The sequence below is a fragment of the Salvelinus namaycush genome, chromosome 4 (assembly GCF_016432855.1).
Source record: "Salvelinus namaycush isolate Seneca chromosome 4, SaNama_1.0, whole genome shotgun sequence".
NCBI lineage: Eukaryota > Metazoa > Chordata > Actinopteri > Salmoniformes > Salmonidae > Salvelinus > Salvelinus namaycush.
The window spans coordinates 18,031,154-18,057,303 of NC_052310.1; the positions used below are offsets into that span (position 1 = coordinate 18,031,154).

The 26,150-nt window shown below is 42.8% G+C and overlaps 1 protein-coding gene across 2 annotated transcripts in view; it reads left to right on the forward strand.

Moving 5' to 3' along the window:
- LOC120046263 (rab11 family-interacting protein 3-like) overlaps positions 1-26,150 on the forward strand; it is a 45,213-nt gene that overhangs the window by 7,633 nt on the left and 11,430 nt on the right. The window contains exons 2-5 of one of the 2 annotated variants that reach the window (XM_038991343.1): positions 10,279-10,372; positions 12,949-13,025; positions 18,759-18,931; positions 25,336-25,539. In XM_038991343.1, coding sequence (XP_038847271.1) covers positions 10,279-10,372; positions 12,949-13,025; positions 18,759-18,931; positions 25,336-25,539 — 548 coding nt within the window. Of the gene's footprint in view, positions 1-10,278; positions 10,373-12,948; positions 13,026-15,780; positions 16,069-18,758; positions 18,932-25,335; positions 25,540-26,150 lie in introns of those variants that run through there. The other variant, XM_038991344.1, reaches the window with a different exon arrangement.

A 26,150-nucleotide genomic window follows, 5' to 3' on the forward strand; every position in this document is an offset into this window, starting at 1 on the left:
GAACTCACTACTCTGGATAAGAGTGTCTGGTAAATTACTTGAATGTAAATATATATACTCCATCACGGAATGACCTTTGACAGTGGTAAAGCCCCTATACTGGGGTACTGATGTAAAAAGTATTTGTGCCTGTAATAAAGCAGTTTTGTGGGGGAAAAAATCATTCTGATTGGCTGGGCCTGGCTCCCCAGTGGGTGGGCCTAGGCCCTCTCATACCCACCCATGGTTGTGCCCCTGCCCTGTCATGTGAAATCTAGATTAGGGACTAATTAATTTATTTCAATATACTGATTTCCTTCTATGAACTCTAACTCAGTAAAGTCTTTGAAATTGTTGCATGTTGCGTTTATATTTTTGTTCAGTGTAGAACAGGATTATCTATTTTGGATGCAGTTTAAATGGAGTTGATGGAGAGAGAAAGACTGCGAGATTGTGCTCACGTGAGTGATAGGCTGTTTTTAAAACTCTATAGCTGCAATTATTTTATTTAAAAAAAATCTTTACAATTAAAAAACAAGGTGACCCCCGAAAGCCAGATGGAGATGGATAAATTAGACATACATTCGGTATTTGTATTACTGTAGCATAGACTATGCTGCAGCAAATGTAGGCATACCTGTTCCAAGAAAAACCATGAGATGATAGGTCTACATGCATTGTGAGCTGCGCTCCATACTGAGATGGGCTGTCTGTCCCCACCCTGAGTGTTGGTGATTCATCATGCAGAGGCCATAGAGAATCCAGATTTAGACTGCATATAATTTAACAGTTCCATTTCACGCCTTGCTGTTCATATAAATAATTTATTATAATTTTCTGGTTTCTTGCAGTTATTTTATCCCAGGAAAAGGGAGTGGTTTTGGCCAGTAAATCTCGGTAACCGGGTTCCCGCCATTCAACCCTAGATCTGAAGGGTTAGACAAGTTAGTGGCAAAGGACAAAAATGTAACTGGGCTGAGAAAAGAAGACTGAAAAGACAACGGAGATGAAGGAAGAGCCTGAATGTGATGTGGTGCAGTCAATGAGAATGAGAGGGAAGAGCGGAGCAAATGAAAGAGATGAGACTGCAGGCGGGGATTCATGATGTAGCCAGTCTAGCCACCTCAGCCTTTTAGTCTGTCTCGCAGTTGTTTTGATTTCCCTGAGGTCTGATGATCAGAAAATGTTACAGTAAATAAGTAACTTACGTGTATTGTACAGGAAGCCCTGCTGCATAACTCTGTCACAATCCTAACCCTCCGTTATCGCACATTGATCACCCTCAAAATAAGGTCACCCCAGGAATGAAGACATGGCAGTATCAGGGAATTGGAAGATCACAAATTGGACAAGGTTTTTTTCAACCAACACTCCAGTGGGTTTTGACCTAGTTTCCACACAAAGCCCTTGGCCCTTCATTGTGGTGGTGGCAGGCAGCTCTTGTCCATCCACCTCCCTCTCCCCTCTACAGACAGCCAGCCAGTCAGCCTCCCCTGTCCTGCTTTTATATACATTCCCACTAATCCTCAGCGGAATGTCCGATGCCCTGTCCCAAACCCCCATCCTGTCTGTGTGTGTGTGTTCCATTGTTGTTCACATAGAGAATCTCCCATTAGCTCAATCTCCCTATCCATCTAGGCTATTGCTAGTGAAGTGTCAGTAATAGTTATTCAGCACAGTAATACTCCGTTGAAGACAAGCTGTTATGAAACCCCCCCCATCGGAATAAGCATCTCACTCCCGGCATGTTACTGCGTCTTACTGCACAACTGTGGTCTGTGTGGAGCACTGATTAGACACAAATAGAGGAAACCCAGAAAAACCACCATCCATCCAGGCTCTCACTGCCATGTAAATGGAAGGACATGCCCGTTTTAGCCCATGAGGTATTATGACTAGTGCTTTCCCCAGACTGTCCCCTCAGGGCCGTTCTCTTTGGGCTACTGTACATATGGTGGGATCTTTCTTCCCTGCCTTTTTTGCTGTCAGAACTACAAAAGCACAGCACTGACAGTAGTGAAACCCCCACCTACATGTGCTGGTCTCACCTATTCTCTAACTGGAGGTGTGAAGAGAGGTGTTTCCTGTGCTGTGGTGACACTGCGCTCCGGTTGTCTGTGGCCTGTTCTGAGGAGGATCGAAAGCTCAAGTGCAGGGAGACACCCACTCACTCTCACCTCTCAAATGTCAATCTCCATCTCATTTACTGCTGTTTATAAACTTCCAACCGCTTTAAACGACCCATCTATTCACCGCCATCCACTTCCTGACCAACCTAATTTATGAAAGATTTGCATAGCAGCGAGCGCTTGGCTATCAAATTTAACCTGAAATCTTATATCAACATTTCAGTGATAAACCACCAATAAGGCAAACAAGTCTGATCTTGCCTTTAAAACTTCAGTTGTGTTTAAAGACATGCTCTGGAACTTTGGCAACTAGTAAGTATTTTTTTTAACCCTCCCGCTTTGGGCTGGATGTGTCAATGTGTAGTTCGTACATGCATAATCTATGAGCAGAATTACTGTTTTACCTCAATTAGCCATGAAATCCCTGATTTGAAAGCAACTGTTTACTGGAAGTTGTTCAGTGCCGTTTTACCCCACCTGGGCCAGCCCCCTAGCAATTTGAGTTCCAGCCAATGAGTTACAGCTAGCAAGATGCACACACAGCAGAGCGTGAGAGCGCAATGACGTGGTGCACATATCTGCATGTGGCTCGTGAACGCTACTCTCATAATTGCTGGCTAAAAAGTATACAAAAGTACTGGAAAATCTCTTTAATATTCAAGCAGGTAAAGTGAATCGGTCTATCACCTTGAGGGCTGTAGTTCTCAAGTCAATCCACAGTTTGCTAAGAGTTTCAGCTGCTCCCTCTCTAGATGTAGCTTATGTTTGCTAAGCAGATCGACTGTTTGGGTGTGTGTAACTGATACAAAAGTGCCAAACAGGAAAGTCTATTCAAAAAGTTAAAGCCTCTGTTGAATGGCCATGTTAAACCCAGTCAGATTTGTACTTGTGGTACTATGTTATCTATTGTGGTACTATGTCATCTATTGTCTCGGTTTACTCTCATGTTGATGTTGAATGTTTTCCCAAGGCCTCTGCTTGTGTTTTGCCCACAAACTTCCGTAACCTCCCAGCTAATTGTAAATGATACATGCATGGAATGACAGCATAATGAGTATGGGATGTGTAATTGCAACATACAAATGCAGTATCTAAAACTTTAGAGAAATTGGGTCACAACTAGGAGTGATATTATTTTTCGGAGCCTATTAATCTTGTCAATAGGGGGGCGCCATTTCGACTTTGTAAAAATTCGTTCCCAAATTAAACTGCCTCGTACTCAATTCTTGCTCGTACAATATGCATATTATTATTACTATTGGATAGAAAACACTCTAGTTTCTAAAACCGTTTGAATTATTTCTCTGAGTGAAACAGAACTCATTCTGCAGCACACTTCCTGTCAAGGAGTGAGATTTCTGAAATCGAGGTCTCTGTTTTAGGGTCAGTTTATAAATTCCCATGTAAGCTATGGGGCTACATGCACTGCATACGCCTTCCTCTAGATGTCAGTAATCGGTGAGAATTTGAATGGAGTGGATTGCACCATCTGGGGCACTATAAAAGCCCGTGGAACGGAAGGTCCGACCTTTTCAACGGGGCGCCTGGCGCAGGAGGGACATCACAATGGCGTCCTGAAAAGCTTTCGTTTTAGCAGTTCTATATCTCCGGCTCTGATTTAATTTGATTTTTGTCTTAACTTCATAAGGTAGTTAATTTAAACCGACTTATAGCAGTTTATATCAGTTTATTGCGATTTTCTGGAATTTCTTTGTGACGCGCTATCACGAGTTGGACACCTTTCCGGCACATAGCTAGCGTTAGCTGCTATTTCTACAGGAGAAGAGGACATCTTTCAACCAAAAGACGATTGTTCTGGAGAAAGGACACCTTGCCCAAGATTCTGATGGAAGCTCGTCAAATAGTAAGAAGTCTTTATGCTGTTAATTCGTATTTATGTTGACAAATGTTAAACAATAATTCCGCCATGAATTTCGGTGCGGTCTCGCTTTAGCGCACACTGTATGCGCAGTAACGTTAATTTTAAAAATCTAACACAGCGATTGCATTAAGAACTAATTTATCTTTCATTTGCTGTCCAACCTGTATTTTTTAGTCAAGTTTATGATTAGTTATCGATTAGAATAGGTGCCTTTCCCAAGATTTCTCCTGACATTTTCTTTGCAGCTTGGCTACTTTTCTCATTGTATAACCACGATTTGTGCCGCTAAATATGCACATTTTCGAACAAACTCTATATGTATTGTGTAATATGATGTTATAGGACTGTCGTCTGAAGAATTCTAAGCAGGTCAGTGAAAAAATTAATATCTTTTGCTGGGTTATACGTTATCGCTATTTTTGGCTTGAATCAATGCTGTTGTGTGGTTTGCTATTGTGGTAAGCTAATATAATGCTATATTGTGTTTTCGCTGTAAAACACTTAACAAATCTGAAATATTGGCTGGATTCACAAGATGTGTGTCTTTCATTTGCTGTACGCTGTGTATTTTTCAGAAATGTTTTATGATGAGTATTTAGGTAATTCACGTTGCTCTCTGTAGTTATTCTAGTCGCTTTGGTGAGAGTTGTGATGGTGGCTGCAATGGTAAACTATGATTTATACCTGAAATATGCAAATTTTTCTAACAAAACATATGCTATACAATAAATATGTTATCAGACTGTCATCTGATGAAGTTGTTTCTTGGTTAGTGGCTATTTATATCTTTATTTGGTCGAATTTGTGATAGCTACTGATGCAGTAAAAAAATGGTGGAGTAAAAAAAGTGGTGTCTTTTGCTAACGTGGTTAGCTAATAGATTTACATATTGTGTCTTCCCTGTAAAACATTTTAAAAATCAGAAATGATGGCTGGATTCACAAGATGTGTATCTTTCATCTGGTGTCTTGGACTTGTGATTTAATGATATTTAGATGCTAGTATTTACTTGTGACGCTATGCTAGGCTATGCTAGTCAGCTTTTTTACTGATGGGGGTGCTCCCGGATCCGGGTTTGGGAGGAATTAGAGGTTAAAAGAGAACTGCCTCCTAGAACCAACTTCTCTGGTTATAAATGTGGTATCAATATGAGTCAGAAACATTACAAAGTGTAAATAGGATCATGTTGATCATGAAGTCAGTCTGCCTTCACTTGTAGCCTGTGAGAAAGACCCGATCACTTGACAGAGAGCCATGTGAGTGAGAGGTGCTTCGGCACACAGCCAGGAGACGGTAATTATAATTATTATATTCAGCCCAAGGGCACAATGGCCACTGGCCACAAATGCATGTATTTTAGGGGGCATTACAGCCACACAAATGGGATGCAGGTGGAAATTTGAGGCATTATGAAATGCTTGTCAAATTGTGAATGAGAGACTGATGAAGTGTGTATAGCCTGCGCAAAAAGAGACTTTTTCATGCGACTTTTTCAAATCATCATTAGAGTCGCATCAAAACATACAGCCCAACATTTGTATCACATCTAAAGTTACATAACTCTAAATTAAGCATATATAGGAGGACATGTTTCTTTGTTAACCGCTCAACACAGAGCGCACTCCCCCAAATCATTTGGAGAAAATATCCCTTCTATTTTATTCAGCTATGTTCAATTGTATTCTTCATACTATAAAATAATGCCATGAAATTCTAAGCAAATCTTGTTTGCTGCATGAGTGGAAGAAGTAGCACAGACCCTCTGCTAGTGCAAAACACTAAGCAGTCAATAATGTATGTACAGTGGCAAGGAAAAGTATGTGAACCCTTTGGAATTACCTGGATTTCTGCATAAATGAGTCATAACATTTGATCTAATCTTCATCTTAGTCACAACAATAGACAAATACAGTGTGCTTAAACTAATAACACACAAATTATTGTATTTTTCTTGTCTGTATTGAATACATAATTTAAACATTCACAGTGTAGCTTGGAAAAAGTATATGAATCCCTAGGCTAATGACTTTTCCAAAAGCTAATTGGATTCAGGAGTCAACTAACCTGGAGTCCAATCAATGTGATGAGACTGGAGATGTTGGTTAGAACTGCCCTGCCCTATAAAAAATACTCACAAAATGTGAGTTTGCAATCCACAAGAAGCATTGCCTGATCTGAACCATGCCTCGAACAAAATAGATATCAGAAGACCTAAGATTATGAATTGTTGACTGGAAAGGATTACAAAAGTATCTCTAAAAGCCTTGATGTTCATCAGTCCACGGTAAGACACATTGTCTATAAATGGAGAAAGTTCAGCACTGTTGCTACTCTCCCTAGGAGTGGCCGTCCTGCAAAGATGACTGCAAGAGCACAGTGTAGAATGCTCAATGAGGCTAAGAAGAATCCTAGAGTGTCAGCTAAAGACTTACATGCTAACATCTCTGATGAGTCTACGATATGTAAAACACTAAACAAGAATGATGTTCATGGGAGAACAACACGTGAGAAGCCACTGCTGTCCAAAAAAAACATTGCTGCACATCTGATGTTTGCAAAAGAGCACCTGGATGTTCCACAGCGTTTCTGGCAAAAAAATTATTCTCACCGGAGAAAGTCTCCAAGCAAACGAAACAGCACCCCTCTGTTCATTTAAATAAATTATTTAGGCCCTAATCTATGGATTTCACATGACTGGGAAGAGGCACAGCCATGGGTGGGCCTGGGAGGACAAAGGCCCACCCACTGAGGAGCCAGGCCCAGCCAATCAGAATTAGTTTTCCCCACAAAAGGGCTTTATTACAGACAGAAATACTCCTCAGTTTCATCAGCTGTCCGGTTGGCTGGTGTCAGATGATCCTGCAGGTGAAGAAGCCGGAAATGGAGGTCCTGGGCTTGTGTGGTTACACATGGTCTGTGGTTGTGCGGCCGGTCGGACGTACTGCCAAATTTTCTAAAACAACATTGGAGGTGGCTTATGGTAGAGAAATGAACATTAAATTCTCTGGCAACAGCTCTGTTGGACATTCCTCCAGTCAGCACGCCAATTGCGTGTGCTCCCTCGACTTAAGACATCTGGGGCATTGTGGTGTGTGACAAAATTGCACCTTTGTGACCGACCGCCTTGGTTTCGTCTTCTGTGGAAAAATTTGAAATGGTGATTTTTACATTAGATAAAAGCAGAGACAGAGCTACAAAATGGTATATCATACACTGCATTTGAGGAACAATTGGAAAGTAATTCTGCTTTGAAAGTTGATAAACTTGTAAACTCGACTTTTGAGAAAACGGCCGTTGAATGTTTTGGTACCTACTGGAGAGCTCTCCTTTGTCTACACCCATTCTGCATTGTTCACACCCTCTTAAGCCAGTCCCACCCATCTCTTTAAGGATTCACATGTGAGGTCATGTGCTAAACAGTGAGTACAGTAGTAAAGATTAAGACTAAAAGTGGTAAAATTAGTAGCCTACAGTAAGGAAAAAATCCAGGTAAACAGAAAGTGTTCAGATAAAAATATTTTATAAATATTAGATGACGCTTACCCAGACACACTGGGTCGTGAAAATGCAATAACCCCCAGCCACATCTTGCTAAGTGGATGGGTCTCTACAGAAGTTGTAAACGGTACAGCGAAATGGTTACGCCGCGTTAGACAGGATTACCTCCACATTCTGACCAGATCAAATAGACAGAAGCGTGCTATATGGCAGACCAATCCAAACTCATCTCTCGGCATGTCCAGCCCACTCATTATCTTAGCCAATCATGGCTAGCGAGAAGGTTGCTGTCTTTTTCTGTGACTTAACCAACTGGGCTTGTAATTTAACAATTTTATTCGTATTTACAGGCATACAAGTTTGTTATTAAGGCACATGAAAGTTCACGTGTTTAAAAAAATATATTTAAAAAACTTTACATTCACACGGCTCTCCTGTGAAGTAGTGACCCACAACATACGCCTAGTTTATTGAAACGGGTCACATTTAAGAGTGGCCTTTTACTGTACCCAGCACAAGGTGCACCTGTGTAAGGATCATGCTGTTTAATCAGCTTCTTGATACGCCACACCTGTCAAGTGGATGGATTCTCTTGGCTAAAGATAAATGCTCACTAACAGGGATGTAAACAAATTTGTGCACAACATTTGAGAGAGATAAGCTTTTTGTGGGTATAGAATATTTCTGGGATCTTTTATTTTTGCCACCGATCTACACACAATACCCCAAAATGTCAAAGTAGAATTTTGCTTTTTGAAATGTTTATAAATGAATACAAAATTAAAAGCTGAAATGTATTAAACTCCTTTATGGCAAGCCTAAATATGTTCAGGAGTAAAAAGTTACAAACAGTGGGGAGAAGAAGTATTTGATACACTGTCGATTTTGCAGGTTTTCCTACTTACAAAGCATGTAGAGGTCTGTAATTTTTATCATAGGTACACTTCAACTGTGAGAGACGGAATCTAAAACAAAAATCCAGAAAATCACATTTGTATGATTTTCAAGTAATTAATTTGCATTTTTATTGCATGACATAAGTGGTACTGTGGTACTCATGTGAATATCCTTTATTTTTCAGACCAATGCCTTTTTCTCACTTAAAACCATATTTTTTTGTGTTAATAGAAATTTGTGTTGACAGCTGAGCTGACTGAAGACTGGGAATTCAACTCGCAGTTGTTATCATTTCCACGGTAACATGTCTTTAGATGACGTGATAAAACTTAAAGTTGCAAGCTACTCTAGTAGCAAGGTGTTGTCGAATGAGTGTCTCATGAAACACATTCCAGACACTGGTACTTCTTGCTATGTTGATATAATTGGGATTTGACAGATAAATATTGCTATTTGCTGCTGCTGCCAGGTTAGCTAAACATAAGGTCAGCGCAGGCTTTAGCCTACACCTAGAACTGAATCAGCAGATCTTCTTGAGATGGCGAGTCTGTCAGGAGGGGAGAAGTCTTCAACATCAACTTCTCTCCTTAGCAAAGCTAGCTTAGCTTACCTTGCTGTCATTGAGTTACTCACTACTGCCCTTGTTTGTTTGTTGTGATTTGAATGGCAAGGACACACCCAAGATACACCCACATTAAGCCACACCCCAAAGACAACGACTCGTTTGGGCTTCAGTAATGGCCGCTGAATTTTTTAATGAGCACCGGAAGAAACACATGCGGAATCAGTGAGTGCAGTTCACCTTTAGGAAAACAAAACAATAAAGTGCATTCCATATTCCCCCATTCCATATTTCAGCTCCACAACAATGTTTATGTTGGCTGTTCGGTCTAGATCTTATACATTAGGGTGTAAAGCGCACAAACACTAGTAGGCCTATCTCCTTGGATACCACCTCTTGTTGCCAGGTTACCCGGGGAATGGATACAGGGACATCACGTAACTGATTGTATCTTGTCATTTGAGTGCCAGGTTAAGTGCACTCTGTCTCTTTGTGTATAGAAATCTTTATTTAAGTTGTAAAATGCAAGTGGTAGCAAGGTTTTGCGTTGTGTGTGAGAGAGAGAGAGAGAGAGAGAGAGAGTGTGTGCATGCGTGTGTGTGTGTGTGTGTGTGTGTGTGTGTGTGTGTGTGTGTGTGTGTGTGTGTGTGTGTGTGTGTGTGTGTGTGTGTGTGTGTCTTTTGGTTTGAGTAGGCTTATAGAGACGTGTTGGGCTTGTGTTGAGGGAGGTGAGACACTTGGAGCTCAACCCATAAGCTCACCTTGTCTGAGGACACTGCAGTCCTGTAAAATTGAAGCGCATTCCCGTGTACCTTTTATGAAAGAGTTATGAAATCAGAAATATGTCTACGTGTGCGGAAACGTATGATTCTGTGGAGGTCAGAGCACTTTTTTATTGGTTCTTATTGTCTTGTCTTGAAAAGAAACATAACAGTTGAAGGAGCCTAACCACAGAAGGCTCAGTGAGACAGTTCAGTCATTTTGCCGATTTTCAATGATGTTTTTGCCGTCCCTGACAAATTTCCATTACGTGACCGAGCTCAATGAAATCAGTAATTTTAGATAGTCCATTTGTTTTAATGTCCTTAGTGTTCACAAAGCTACAGCCTTTCAATTTGAATGCATTCCCCTGTTCCTTAATTCTATTCGCAAATTTTTACCACGTGTAAGCATTGCCCGTACATCACGTTAATTTGGACAGAATGCAATCTGATTTATTCACAAAGCACTCGGGGCAACACAGCTGATTTGATTATATGGTGAAGTGAGCTTTTTGATTGCTGTGTCTAAGTGTGTTTGAAAGGTCCATCATGGCTGTCTCTTTATTACAGGTGAAGGATCTGACCAAGTTCCTGGACCCAAGTGGGCTGGGGGTGATCAGCTTCGAGGACTTCCATCGAGGAATCTCGGCCATCAGCAATGGAGGTGAGTCAGAGGATCTTCCTTACAAAGCTGTGATGACCACGACTGCCATCATAGCTTGGGCTTTTATTTGGAAACGCCTTTGAAAGCTCGAAAATGAGGCCTATGTGCTCTCACTGACATGCCAAGAAAATCGGACAAAATGGGGCATCTTTTATCAATCAGTTGGTATCGCTATCCACTAGATAGTTCAAATGATGATGTATTGGAGTCTATTTGCAATTGCTATCATTTCATTAAGTTTGCTACTTCTACCAATATGGAGAGCTGTTCAGTTTTAAGAGCAGGGCCTCCATTGACCAGTAGCATATGTCGGTCCTATCAGGCTTTATCTATCCCAGCTTCTTCCTGATGGCAGCGGCCATTGTTCATATGCTCACATTTAGCTAAGGTGAAAGGTTTCGAGGAGGAGAAAAAAAAACAGTGACCCAATTTCATTCAGACTGCACTCAAATCACATTGTTTTTCTTTCACGGAACATTTTCCTCCTCAGCTCATTTCATGAGTTGAGAAAAAGTGGGAAAGTATACAAAGGCCTAGCCTACTATAAACTTTCCTTTTCTAAACAATGGAAGCAATGTATCATGTGCCTGACTACTGAGTCGTCAGGTTTCTCTAATCCACTTCAAGGACGGGTGAGAGATGTGTCCTGAAAAGTATGTGTAGGCCGTAGACTGCTTGTTTACACAATGTCAATTTTTCAGCCCACCCATGAAAATCATAGATTGCTGCAAACGAAACCGGTGGAATAAAAAAACAAATATTCCACTGCAATCCTGTTATGAGTCACAATATTGCCATCATTATGGTAATGAATGTCACCCTTGGGCTATGCTGACATCATCATACTGAGACAGTGTTGACATCACACACTAGCTGTGTTAGCGTGCTGCAACAGTGTTGTTGCCCTGGCTGTCAGCACAGCTCTTTGCTTTGCTGTTGGTCTGTGTTGGAGTTTTTCCCTGTGCTTTCTGGGTTACAAACGCTCCAGTTACCCGGACCGTTAATAAGTAATATTCTGGAAAGCATGAGACACGAGGCACATGGACTTCTGCAAGGCCAGGTTTCAGTTAGAGAATGAAGGAGGGAGGGAGAGGGACTGGGCTGAGTCCTATTCGCCTGAATAATTCAGTGTCTCTCCTCTCTCTCTTCCCCCCCCCACTCGTTTCTGATCGTCTCTCTGTCTTTCTTCTCATGCCAGCTCCTTATCCGTTTCATGAGACCTCACAAAGGACAGGAGAAAGAGTCACCCTTAACTTCCCAGGCCTCTCACACTTGGTTGTCAGAATTCCAGTCCATCTGTCTGTATAGCTAACCTAGCTCAGGGCTACAAGTGTTCTGCACTGGTCACCCCCACCTCGTTTCTCTGGAGTCACATCAGAAAACCTGCTATTCCAGCTCCAACTGGAATCCCAGTTCATTTAGAATGTTTAATTATTTTAATTTTAACTTGGTTTCTCCTTGTCATTTCTCTGTCGGTTACTGGCTGGATGTGTTTTTAATAAAGAAAGCCTGTTGGCAGTGGAAATACCTTACCCCCCGTGGTGTCTATGGTATGTCTGGTATAGCTAAGCCAGTGTAGCACAGGGAGACAAGTTGAATAAAGTCTGTCAACTCTTGGAAAATACAATGTGTCTCTGTCCATTGTGACCCTTTTTGAGTCGGTGCCAGCGCTCTGCCGCCTTATACAGAGGGACAGGCAACCCTCTCAAGCGAACCTCCTCCCAACACAAAATGAGACTTTATGTTCTACTTAACTTGCCAGTCATTTGTATCAGTCCTGAACAGCAGCGGCTGTTACATAAGACCAAGGTACAACCTGCATGTGGTCCATCGACCGCTGCTGTCAAGAGCACTGTTTGTGTTCTTAGCTCAGCAGCAGGGTGTTATTCAGAGCTTTGTTAACTAGATACAGGAGCCTGCCCCAGTGGCTGCTGGGAGTCTGGCCCGACACCCTACTGTCCACTCCCGATTGGTTGGTCTCGGGTTTCACAGCACTTATCTGCAGGTGCTTTCATTGGAGTCTCTAAATCTGAATTTGATAGGGGTCATTTCGTGTTCTTTTTATTGGTTGATTTAGCTGACGCACACTTCACACACTCACACTGTGTACACGGCAGCCCTTGAAATGTGACTGTTACATAATGTTGATTGTTACTCCAAGCATAAAGACTATTTTTCTAAATAGGGCAGCGAAGACATGTACGGTAAAAGAAGCACTGTAGTTGACCAGAGCACATTTGACTTTGTTTCAGACATTTAGTCCCCCCCCTTCTGTATACTTTCAAGGTTTGCACTTTTAATAAAAAAGCTGAAATCCTTTTTTGATTTGCTTGACTTATACAGTGCAGCCTATTATTCATTCTGTAACGTGTAGTTAAATCTTTAACTCTCAGAGTTGACCCTACAGTATTTTCTCTGTTTACTGTATTACACCTGTGTAGTGGCGCTGTTCTGTCATGTTTCCGTTGGCATATTGGCTCTGTGTTTACCATAGCATTGTGTTGACTTTGTTCTGTATGTGTTTGCTGTGTGTTATTGGCCTGCGTGTGTTGACCTTGTCCTGTCTCTGTCTGCAGGGACAGAGCCCCAGCTCTACGATGTGCACTTCAGCCCAGGGGACGGAGCCGTGGGCTGCTCAGAGGAGTACGATGAGGTGGGTGATGTCATTGGATATAGTCATCACAGTTCTTGGTGACAGTTACTACCAGCAATATGACCACTCACACAAACTTAAGTACATCAGGAAAGCAGTGTGACTGACTGCACCACAGTATATGAACCCCCAACATAAAGCAGCATAATATGGGCCAGGGTGGTGAATGAGCAGTCCTGTATAGCATAGTACACCACTGTGACGGTCCATTGTAATTTATTATGGTCTTGTGTGGTCCGGTTGTGCTGTTCCCATTGTCCCTTTGCATACAGCTCCCAGGCTGAAGTCTCTGTGCACTCACACATCCCACAGTATTTTCAGCAAGTGGCCAGAAAAGCTATCATTACCCGACTGTGATTATTCCGCATGCTGAACACTACGGTTTGGGACCCATCGAATGACATCCGGCTGAATTTTCACGTCGTATTTTTCTTTTGACTAAATATTGAATGGTTGGAGTCTGGTCGTACTTTTCGCACGCATGCTGTTATGTTTTTTTCAGCTGCGGTGGACATATCTGAAATTCCTGGCTCCTCTTGTGCGTGGACTTGTATATTCAAAAATGTTCTACTTCATATTCATCCTCACCAGCACCACCCCAACATCAACATGGTGAAAATGGTGGGTTTCTATGTTTGTAGTAAAAAATATAGTGGAAGATAAGTGTTTCCAATGACATCGGTGGGCATCGTGTGATTTTGACCAGTTGTGAGTAGGCGTTGCCTACTAATTGGTTGTTGATGTCATTGGAAATACTTATCTTTTTCTATCTTTTTTACTACGAAACATAAACGCGCCATTTTCACATAGGTTGACATTGGGGTGGTGCTGGAGATGACGAATATGAAGATTAGACCTTTTCTTAAGACTGGTTTAAAAAAAAAAAAAAAAAAAATGTATTTAACCTTTATTTAACCAGGTAGGCCAGTTGAGAACAAGTTCTCATTTACAACTGCGACCTGGCCAAGATAAAGCAAAGCAGTGCGACAAAAACAACAACACAGAGTTACACATAAACAAACATACAGTCAATAACACAATAGAAAAACCTATGTACAGTGTGTGCAAATGTAGAAGAGTAGGGAGGTGGGCAATAAATAGGCGGAATATTATTCAGTCAGTTTGCTTCCAACACTGTAGTATAAGTGCACTCTATACTGTGTAGTTTCAGCGCCCCCCATTGGTATGGCTAATTAGTGCAGTCTGTCATCTCAGTATAATATACAGCAGTGGTCTGGCCAGGCAAGCTTTGGCTCTAACCTAGCACTTAAACCTTAGCGTTTACTTGACAGGTTGAATCAAGTCCAACACCATTTTTCAATGGACTTTCATTTGTATTAGCCCTCCAATAATACCTATCTGGTTTGAGTATATTTTAGTCCCCTGTGGGAATCGAACCTACAACCCTGATGTTGCAAGCACCATGCTCTACCAACTGAGCCACATGGGACAGGAAAATTACAAGTACTAGCCTTTAGTTATTGCACACACCTCCAAAAACACAGTGAAGATAGTTGCAGAAACGGTTTGCTTAAAATCAGTGTTGGGTGTCCTCTCCATGACATTGAATTAAACATTACCTGCTGTATCACTACAGTATACATTTCTAACAAATGTCCTGCCCTAAGAAATAGCGGTAGCTGTATTGGACGGAGTTTGGGGAGAGTTGGTGGTTGGTGCTTTTAATGTCGACGCCACACCTATGTCCCTGAACTCGTTGTTTTTCCCCTGGGGTCCTGGCAGTAAGGTTCCTCACTCAATGGCCACACTGTTCTAACCCTGTTTGCTCTCAAAACAGGAGAGGTGAGGTAGCTGGGCGGAGGGCCTGCTTGCCATGAGAAAACCAAACACTCCACCCTCCTCCTCCTACTTTTCCTCTTCCTTGACCTTCCCGCTCTCAGCCGGCTTGTTTACGTCCCCAAAAACACCCAACCAGTGTGTTGTTACACCTTGTTATTGTGAGAGTATCTCTCCCTGTCAATACTTAGCCATTGTGGCCTAACCTCTTCTTATAAGGAAAAGATGCATTAACACAGCCAATCCGGACCCCTCCTCCAATGGCTCGATCTCTGGGCTTACAACTTGCTGGTTTTGCCTCCTTAAAGGTCCAATGCAGCCGTTTTTATCTCAGTATCAAATCATTTCTGTGTTAACAATTTAGTACCTTACTGTGATTTGTTTTTAATTAAAATGGTCCAAAAAAATAAGCTTTTTAGCAAAGAGACATTTCTCAAGCAAGAATTTTGCTAAGACTGTCTGGGAGTGGTCTGAATGGGTAGAGGAAAAGTAAAAACTAGCTGTTATTGACAGAGAGGTTTGGAACTCTCTCTCTAATTGTTCTATTAACTAATTTACGGCCAAAATTCCGTCCCACCAAAACAGGCTGACGTTTCCGACAGTCTTTTCAAACAGCTCTTACTCTGAGGGTATTATTATAATTTTCACAGTATCCAACCTCATAGTTTGGAAATATATATATAAAACACATGAAAATCAAATGTTTTACTGCACTGGGCCTTTAAAGTAAACAACTAGTCAGTTTATGGCTATGCACGTACAGTTTATATGGCCCTCTTCATCCAATCATACAAGCCTGTAAAGACGGGTAGAACAGGCGGTGGCTTAATGATTCACCCTGTCACATTGGTCCAGGAACTAGAGACATTGAAGTAGAAAAAGTTAAAGGGACATTGCTCCCTTTCTTTCATACGAAATTTTGATCATCAAATTCCATGAGAGGGGTAGTTGGGGTGGTAGTGGCAGTACGGGCTGTACCCTTGCCTTCCCCAACCCTTCGGACTCTTTCAGTCTCCAGACTCCACCCCTTTTGAGAACCCACTGGAGCTGAACTAGGTGTTGGCATTCTATGTTTTACACTCTTGCTTTCTGAGATTGAAAAGGAGGAAGCGCTAGGAGGGGAAATTACTGGGGGGTTTCATTACAGGCCAGTCTTCCTGCCCGTGAGCCCCAGGCAGACAGCATGGTTTTGGGCATGGTGGACAGCCTTCTGGGCCCGGTTCCTCCTGGAACTCAACACAGACAGGTATGGGAGGCTCTCCCATGAAGGCTCTCTTGCTCTGGACTCATTGAGACTCACCTGGCAGGCTCTTGTTATAGCTAAATGTCTTATGAAGTTCTATTGAGTATCTATCTGAACATTTTGATGTTTTTTTGTGCTTTGAGCTTTAGGAAGTGAAATCTCTGTGTTTGTCAATGTTGATTCAAGGTGTTGACACAGGCTTTGCTTGGCACGGACATCTGAAACCTGACAGGTTGGGTCTGAAATGTGTTTATGCCGCATCAGTTGTTTGGACGCGGCTCTAATTGGCTTTTCACTGCCATTGGCAACAGTTGAATTGCGACTACGCTCTCCTATGAGAATACTGTTTCTTTGCTTGTTTTCTTTGATGAACCGTCTATGATTGGTGATGTGAAGTTTTTAACAAACTTCTCTCAAGATTTACACAATTTGGCCTCTATAATCTACGACGATCATAATTAATCTGTTCTGCTTGGTTTCATGATATACGTAACAGCTTGTTAATCATTACCATCGTTTGTTTCTTTCCATATCTGCTCAGGATGCGTCATAGATAAACATCTTTCCTCTGGAGCCATAATTGATATCAATGAATGCTGTCAGCAAAATTATAGCTCAGGAAAAAGGCCTTAAGAGTCAACCGTATCCAGTACAGCCTCTAGTCATCAGCTCTGAACTGGGTGTTTTTAATGTTGATTTGCTTATACAGTCCACCCACACATTAGCTACTGTATGTACAGTGCATTCGGAAAGAATTTAGACCCCTTGACTTTTTCCACATTTTGTTAGGTTTCAACCTTATTCAAAAATGGATTAAATTGTGTTTGTTCCTCATCAATCTACACACAATATCCCATAATGACAAATCAAAACCAGGTTTGTAGAATTTTTTGGCACATTTATTAAAAATTAAAAACGAATATATCACATTTACATAAGTATTCAGACCATTTAGTCAGTACTTTGTTGAAGCACCTTTTGCAGCGATTACAGCCTTGAGTCTTCTTGGGTATGACGCTACAAGCTTGGCACACCTGTATTTGGGGAGTTTCTCCCATTCTTCTCTGCAGATCCTCTCAAGCTCTGTCAGGTTGGATGGGGAGTGTCGCTGCACAGCTATTTTCCGGTCTCTCCAGAGATGTTCGATTGGGTTCAAGTCCGGGCTCTGGCCCTGCCACTCAAAGACATTCAGAGACTTGTCCCGAAGCCACTCCTGCGTTGTCGTGGCTGTGTGCTTAAGGTCGTTGTCCTGTTGGAAGGTGAACCTTTGCCCCAGTCTGAGGTCCTGAGCGCTTTGGACCAGGTTTTCATCAAGGATCTCTCTGTACTTTGCTCCGTTCATCTTTCCCTCGATCCACACTAGTCTCCCAGTCCCTGCCGCTGAAAAACATCCCCACAGCATGATGCTTCTACCACCATGCTTCACCGTAGGGATGGTGCCAGGTTTCCTCCAGATGTGACTCTTGGCATTTAGGCCAAAGAGTTCAATCTTGGTTTCATCAGACCAGAGAATCTTGTTTCTAATGGTCTGAGAATCCTTTAGGGGCCTTTTGGCAACCTTCAAGTGTGCTGTCGTGCCTTTTACTGAGGAGTGGCTTCCGTCTGGACACTCTACCATAAAGGCCTGATTGGTGGAGCGCTGCAGAGATGTTTCTCCTCCTGGAAGGTTCTCCCATCTCCACAGAGAAACTGTTGACCTCTGTCAGAGTGACCATCAGGTTCTTGGTCACCTCTCTGACCAAGGCCCTTCTCTCCCAAATGCTCAGTTTGGCCGGGCAGCCAGCTCTAGGAAGAGTCTTGGTGGTTCCAAACTTCTTCTATTTAAGAAGGATAGAGGCCACTGCGTTCTTGGGGACCTTCAATGCTGCAGACATTTTTTGGTACCCTTCCCCAGATCTGTGCCTCGACACAATCCTGTCTCGGAGCTCTACAGACAATTCCTTCGACCTCATGGCTTGGTTTTTGCTCTGGCATGCACTGTCAACTGTGGGACCTTATATAGACAGGTGTGTGCCTTCCCAAATCTTGTCAAATCAATTGAATTTACCACAGGTGGACTCCAATCAAGTTGTAGAAACACCTCAAGGATGATCAATGAAAACAGGATGCAGCTGAACTCAATTTCAAGTCTCATAGCAAAGGGTCTGAATACATATGTAAATAAGTTTTACATTTTTTCTAAATTAGCAAACCTTTCTAAACTGTTTTCACTTTGTCATTATGGGGTATTCTGTGTAGATTGATGAGGATTTACATTTTTTAAGTACATTTTAAAATAGCGCTGTAACATAACAAATTGTGGATAAGGGGTCAAGGGGTCTGAATACTTTCCGAATGCACTGTAGCTATCAGACATCATACTGCTGTTTTAAGTCACCTGTTAATGATTTCTCAATTCAAATGATGACCACTTAACTCTCTTTGTGTACCAGGGCGGCAGGTAGCCTAGTGGTTTAGAGCGTTCAGCCAGTAAATGAAAGGTTGTTGGTTCGAATCCGGGAGCTAGGTAAAACATCTGTCGTTGTGCCCTTTAGCAGGGCACTTAACCCTAATTGCTATGTAAAGTCCCTCTGGATAAGAGCGTCTTGCTAAATAACAAAACATGTATGTACTTTAGACCACAATTGTGACGTTATATGATTACTAACTTTGTCTTATAGGATAACTAAAAATGTCCTATTTCCCTCCTGTAGCAAAACGAGGTGACGGACAGTGCATACCTGGGCTCGGAGAGCACTTACAGCGAGTGTGAGACGTTCACCGACGAGGACACAGGAGCCCTGGTCCAGCCCGAGATGCACGAGGATGTGGAGACGGACAGCGGCATCGAGGCCACGCTCCACGACCCTGAGGACAGCAGCAACAGGTTAGTTCTGGCTTACTTTTGCCTCTTACTCCATGCGGAGCGTAAGGCTACATGGTCATTTGCAGTTTTCTCAGGACAGGCCCCTGGCCCAATAGTTAGTCCTGATCGTCACCTCTAACCTCGGCCCCTAGCGGAACCCCTCGACAACATCCGCTGAAAAGGCAGAGCGCGAAATTCAAAAATATTTTTTAGAAATATTTAAGTTTCATACATTCACAAGTGCAATACACCAAATGAAAGCTTAACTTCTTGTTAATCTACCCATCGTGTCCGATTTCAAAAAGGCTTTACAGCGAAAGCACACCATATGATTATGTTAGGTCAGAGCCTAGTCACAAAAAACATACAGCCATTTTCCAGCCAAAGAGAGGAGTCACAAAAAGCAGAAATAGAGATAAAATGAATCACTAACCTTTGATGATCTTCATCAGAATGCACTCCCAGGAATCCCAGTTCCACAATAAATGTTTGTTTTGTTCGATAAAGTCCATCATTTATGTCCAAATACCTCCTTTTTGTTAGCGCGTTTAGTTCACAATCCAAACTCACGAGGCGCGGGCAAGTCCAGGCGAAAGTTCAGACGAAAAGTCCAAAAAGTTATATAACAGTTCGTAGAAACATGTCAAAAGATGTATAGAATCAATCTTTAGGATGCTTTTAACATAAATCTTCAATAATGTTTCAACCGGAGAATTCCTTTGTCTTTAGAAATGCAATGGAACGCAGGTCGCTCTCACGGCCACGCGCGTGACCAGCTCATGGCACTCTGCCAGACATCTGGTTGAAACAGCTCTCATTCTCTCCTCCTTCACAGTAGAAGCCTCAAACAAGGTTCTAAAGACTGTTGACATCTAGTGGAAGCCTTAGGAAGTGCAATATGACGTTCATCCGAACGTGAAAATGCTGCCCCCTATCCCAAACAGGTTAACTCGACCCACATATGGTTGGCCAAAGTCAAACCCTAACTATACCCCTTCATCTCATACTTAGAACTACCATAATCATTAAAGGTAGACTCTGCGAAATGACATTGCTACGAGCAGCACAGCGGTTATTGCGATGTGCGAAATGCAAGACGCTCGCACACAGTATCTGTGCACGGGTACGCTTCATGATTTTACAACGTGCTAGCCACGGGACCAAAACAGCGACGAAGTTGAGCCTCGCTCTTCAACGCTCTTAGTTGCTGCGGAAATTGATCCACTGTGCTGTTTACTTTCTGCATCTACATCATATCGCTGAGTCTACCTTTAACTTTGAGCTAAAGTTGTAATTTCGTATGTAGCTAAATCGAGGTGAGGCAAAGGTAGGTAGAAGCTGTCCTGAATACCACCCACGTTGAGTCACTGCTAATCACTCAGACACCAGGGTTTGACTGTAACAGTATAGTACATATAGGTCGAAATAGTGATGGTAATTAACGAGGATAAGTCAAACTAACGCTAGCTCCAGTCATCACAGCCTCGGTATCATCAAGCCTCTGTATCCCGTCTTAGTTTCTAGAGACGACTTGGAGTCTTATGTGGGTCACCAGACAGATTAGAGGCAATAATAGCCACCATTGTAATGGCCCTGGGCTTAAAATACCTTTCGTCTACCGAGAACAAAACGTCTTATCATATACATCTAACTGAAGAAGCCTTTTGTTTATGGTTGCTCCAGGGTGGTTGGTCCTGGCTGCTCCTCAAGTGCATGCAGGTTCTAATGTGCCTCTAGGCTAATTACTATGGTTTGTATTGATCAGTTAACAAATTACATAGATCATGTTATTGTCTTACTATTGGACGATTACTGTTGGCCAGATGTGTTTTGAACTCTTAGATTTGCAATGGGACCTGTCTTCAACACATGGCAGATAACTTGCAAGATAAAGCATTATAAAGTGATGATTGTGATGAAATGCAGCACATGGTTATTTGAGGAACAAAGCCTGGAGATCATAGTTATTTTGAGTGACGATTTGTATTTATTTGCTAAGGACCAGATGGTAGAGAATAGAGTTCTTATGTCATCGTCATCATTTTCAAAGGCGTAATAGATCACTGACAGTTTGAAATGAACTTGCTTACCCCGCTATTATACTACACTTTGGTTGTTGAACATTCTGCCCTCGTTTTTTTTGTTTTGTTCTGGTGCTGCACGATATTCGAGATGACCTCACACTCAGACACAATGTAAAATCCAGAGACCTTGAAGAGACAGCTACGTGTGCCCTGATCTATCCACTGTATGTTTGAGTTTGTCTTTTGGTTGACTGTGAGCTTTGAGACAAGTTGATCTTCAGTGGCCAAGAGTTATGTGTTGCTGCAATGATTACAGTAAGTTAATCTTCTATGTTGACTTTTACCTGCACTTTTACCTCAACTTTTCTGGTTAGCGGAAATCAGGCAATAGCATGACACCTCTTGCCTTTTGAGCTCTATTTGTGTAGTATTATCAATGGCCAACGAGTTTGTTTCAAGTCAATGCTACTTTATTTGCCCCCTTAGGGCAAAAACTAGACATATTGTCCCTTCGGGGCAAATACTGATAACATATTATCATTGTCTTGCACTCTTTGTCTAAGGTTTTGTTTTGGTAGGGTTCTTCCAACCCTAAGGATTTAATTGAGTCAATGGTTAGAATGAAGCAAAGATTATTAGCTGTGGTCACTCTGTAGTGTGTATCCCCAACACCCTGTTCCTAAGATGTCAGATTAGTGCCCGCCACCTGTTTGGAACAGCCACTTGACAACGTCCTTTTCACAGGCAGTTCCAGATATCTCTGTCAAGAGCTTATGTGTTTAAGTGTTTGATACCTAATTGTAGAAGTTTACATCAACTCATTTTTGATGTAGGCTAACTTGATTTTACTTTTGGCCAGGGTTCCCCAACTGGCGGCCAGCGTGCCGAATTTGGCCCGCGGGGGATTTTATTTGCCCCCCCAAGTAAAAACAGCTCCAAGTGATTTTAATTTTGGAAATCTGTTCCAAAGTATTCCCATGCATAATAGAGAGATACATTTGATGGGACACAAATGTAAGTAAGGTTTGAAATTATTATGTATTAGTCATCTTATATCTGTTTGGGCTTCTTGCGGTCAATTTGCAGTCCACAAATTATTTGGAATTATGTTCTGGCCCCCTGACCATCCGCTCAAGAAAGTAAATCCACTCAAGAAAGTAGCTACTGTTTGGGGTCTGTATTCCGACTGTATTAATGAGTTGTTTTTGCATGTAGTGCTGGGGTCAGTCACGAGGGAGGAGGAAGTGTAGGGGAATGAGGTCTTATCTGCTGACTGTGTAACCTGTCTGTCCGGGTAGATGACGGATCTGGGGGGGGTGGACAAGTTAACAGGGATGTGTTTGGACTTCCTGTCAACAGCTGTGCCTTGAATTCCAGGAAGTGTGGAGTTTGCTCTTTTTTTGCTCTTTTCCTTTTTTTCTGGAAGGGGCCCTATCTTTCCTTCATGCTGATGGGGGCCAAAGCGCGGCCGGCAGGCACTTCCACTTTCTCCTGTTTCAGCAGTCCTGCACTATCAGCGGTTTGGCAGGAATCATGGAAGGTCATCCCCTGACTCACCAGGGCTGAACTTCCCAAGAAATAAAGAACTTTCAGTGTATTTTGACCTTTCGCTGGGCTGAATCGTGTTGACACATTTTGAATAGAAATGCCAAACTGCAAAGTCTATCCAACATCCATTTTCTACTCTGCTATGTCAGATCATGCCCCTGTTACTCTTGCCATACAGGTGTTTTCTTATACAACTTTCTAGAGTTCGCTTGTTGTGGCTATCTTAGGCCTCACCTATCAATTCTTCCTTGAGGCAGATTCCTCTGCGTTTCAGCTCAGTTCCTTCTTTGAGTTCCATATTTCCTGTTTTGAATTGCCCTGTCTGTCACTGAGTCAGAAGATCACTGCAGGTGAGTTACACAAACCAACCACAACCATTTTGAGTTGACGTCACGGTGAAAAGGTTTACAATGGGTGTCAGCGGTGGGATCACAACAGTCCCCTTTGACCATCAGAGGAATAAAAAAAAAGAATTATGCAGCAATCAGATGTGCTAATCTAAAATTATAAATTGGCTTCATGAAAGACGCTGCAATTGTTGTACAGCAGGCCTGTGTGCGTATCTCACATCATATTCCACTGGAGTCCACTGGAAACAAGTGATGAGTCCCATGATGATCCTGCCCCATTAAAAAAAACAAATTAAGTGAATCAGAACAATACCAACACACTCCCACCTCCCTGTCATGTGCTCTTGCATAAAGACCTAGATGAATTTCCTATTCCTACACATGATGACTCAACACTGTGTCAGTAACATTTAACAAAATGTTTAAGATTTGTTTTTTCAACACCTCCCAGTAGTTTCTGTGCCCCGGGAGATGGCCGTTACATGAATGAGTCTATGCTCTTGGCTGGGGATTAGGAGTTTAACAGGATTACCCAGCCCCAGCCCGTCCGCCCCTCGTGTCCTACCCCAGCACTACCTCACTCGGCTGGGCCCGGGCCGGTCACCGCACCTGCCTGGTGCCTCTGCTTAGCCCTTAATCGTATTAACCCTCAGCCACTCACAGCCTGCCTCCCCGTCTTGCCTGAAGTCTACGGGGAAGAGCCCATGGTAACGGGACAACCGGCTGGTCACTTGTGAGGACTGATCATTTGTGGTTACAGACTGTGAGGAAGACTTTCTAGTCGACCAAGTTGGCGGTAACCTATTAAACGTGCAAGGAAAGAAGAGTGTGCAACTATCAGTAACATTTTCTGGGTACCATGGACTAATCCCTTGAGTGGACAAGGTCTTTGGGACCGTCTCATAACTGAAGAACTGGGCAGTACTCCTCTTGGGTTGGTGTAACCAGTGAGCATTCAGGATTCCGCTCTGGTTGACTGGAGGTCGTCTGTCTCCAGTTGCTCCGAGGTTGAGACGCGGGGGCAGTGGACGGCGTTTAAAGATGCGGTCTCTCTCCTCACCTGCCCTCCATGTGCGGGACCTTACTAGGGACCTCAGTGTTGGGCTGAGTAGTGGGTAAGTGGGTCCGAATGTTGGGTTGCGAGTCAAATGTATTGAGGTTGAGATTTTGAGGGCTATGCTAAAGTGTTCAAGTGTTAGGGTGTTGCAAGTGTTGTGCGTAGTCAGTGTTAATTGTTTTTTAATGTTGGGTTGAGAGGCTGAAGTGTATCTGAAGTTGATCAGTGTCTAAGTGCAGGCTACCCTGTCGGTGGTTAGCGTAAAGTGAATTTTAAGGTAGGATTGAGTGGGTTAAAAGTCTGTTGACTCTGTATGTGTAAACACAAGAAATATAACTAGGCTTTGTCATTGGATGACAGCAACCCTTGGAATGGTACTGAGGTGTGTATCCTGTGTGTATGTAGCTACAATCCAGCCACCCTTCCTGTCCTGTTGGGGTACAAAGGAAGGTCTGGCTATCTAATACCCTTTCTTGTTACAGAAGGCAATGCCACTGTACTGTATATCATCTGAACTCAGCCAAGCATGTCTATTTTGGTGGCTAAACATGGCTAACTTTAGCTTTCCATGTATTTGTGTGAAAATTTGCCTGCTAATTTTAACTTGACGAGAAGCTTCGCCCTGTCTCTTCTCAATTAATGTCACCCCTTAAGCTTACCCTACATAGAACCCAGTGAAAGCTCCACTCTCATGCAGCGAGTGTAGCTAGACATCAGATGTATATTGCCGGTGGACCACAAACATTAAATGTGCTTCATCTTGACTAACGAGTCTGTGGGATTAATGAATTATCAGATTACCCTTAAAGACAACTGATTTTAGAACATGTCCAGATTGCCGGGGGCTTTGTAGGGCTGTCTTAATCTGGGATACCAAATATTCTATTTGTTGGATTTAGGCTAGTTGCTTTCAAGGCATCACAGTTCAACACAAACTGTGTGCTAAAGTCTACATATAGAACTTGGAACATATCCACACTCGTACTGTAATAGTTGAGCGCTTCTAATTTGGTTGAAGCCGTGTTAAAATAGATCGCCCGCGTTACGGAAACGCTGCCTCCGTGGTCTGTTGGTGAAGGAAACCCAGATCTGTTTTTACAGTGAAGTGATAAACAGAGATAGTCAGGTGTAAAAACTAAGCCAGAGCCCTAACTTTAGCCCGTAAATGAGTTTGTACACAATGTAAGGAACAAACGCACATACAGGCATAGAACCACAAACCATGAGTAGGTAAATTCAAGATTTTTCTGGCATTTCCACCCCTGAGACACCATTGATACAGACACCAATACAGTCACAAAGTTGGGTAAATGTAGAAAAATACCCCAGTGAACGTGGCTATATGCAATTCCTGTGTGTGTACCTGAAGGAGTATTCTTCCTCCTATGTTTCTTTCTCTCGCACTCTGTTTTATACACAATCATCCCTCTTTTCTCTCTCCCTCAGGTTCTCCCTAAGCTCTGAGTTGCACAGCCACACCCTCGTGACAGTGATTGGCGGGGATGAGGAACATTTTGAGGACTTTGGGGAGAGCAACACCTCGGAGCTGCTGCTGGACACCACCGAGGAGGGAACTGAGGGAGAGGGGGACTCATCCCACCTCCAGACCCCCAACCAGAGCAACTGCTCCTCCCTGCTACTCTCTCCCAGGTACGGGCCACCCTAAAGAACAGCAGCCAGGGTCATACTGAGCACTCAAAGTAAGACTGTGACAGCCTACACGTTCATATACGACACAACTGCTATGTTTTTAAGTGCCACAAATCAGTTCAAAACTCTGGCGTGTCGGATGAAGGTCACCCACAGTAGCTGCCACATTGTTACCAACAATAACATTACTTTATCCTAGGGTATCGTCTCTAAAGTCAAACACACAGTGCAGTTGTTGGTAGTCTTCATCATTGGCTCCTGTCAGGGAACGTGTTGTCTTGCTGGATAGAGTAGCAGGGTGGATTTAGTCTCTGGAAATGGTGGTGGCACATTCCCAGCTACATTCTCAGCTGCAGTGTCCTAGCCACAACTTTCCCTGGTGCTGTTATAACAAGACTGACTGGCTGTATGTTTGGAAAGACTGGAGGTCAAACATGGATAAGAACTCTCTGGAGACTTTCCTTTCCAGTCCACCCCCACTGACTCCTGCCCCTGAAGGGCGAGGTAAAAGGGAACACGGGCAAAGTTCACTTACTACAACTCTTCCTGTTGCTGCTTACTCTTTAGAGCTACTGCACACCATACACTTACACATATCCAGTCATCAAGGG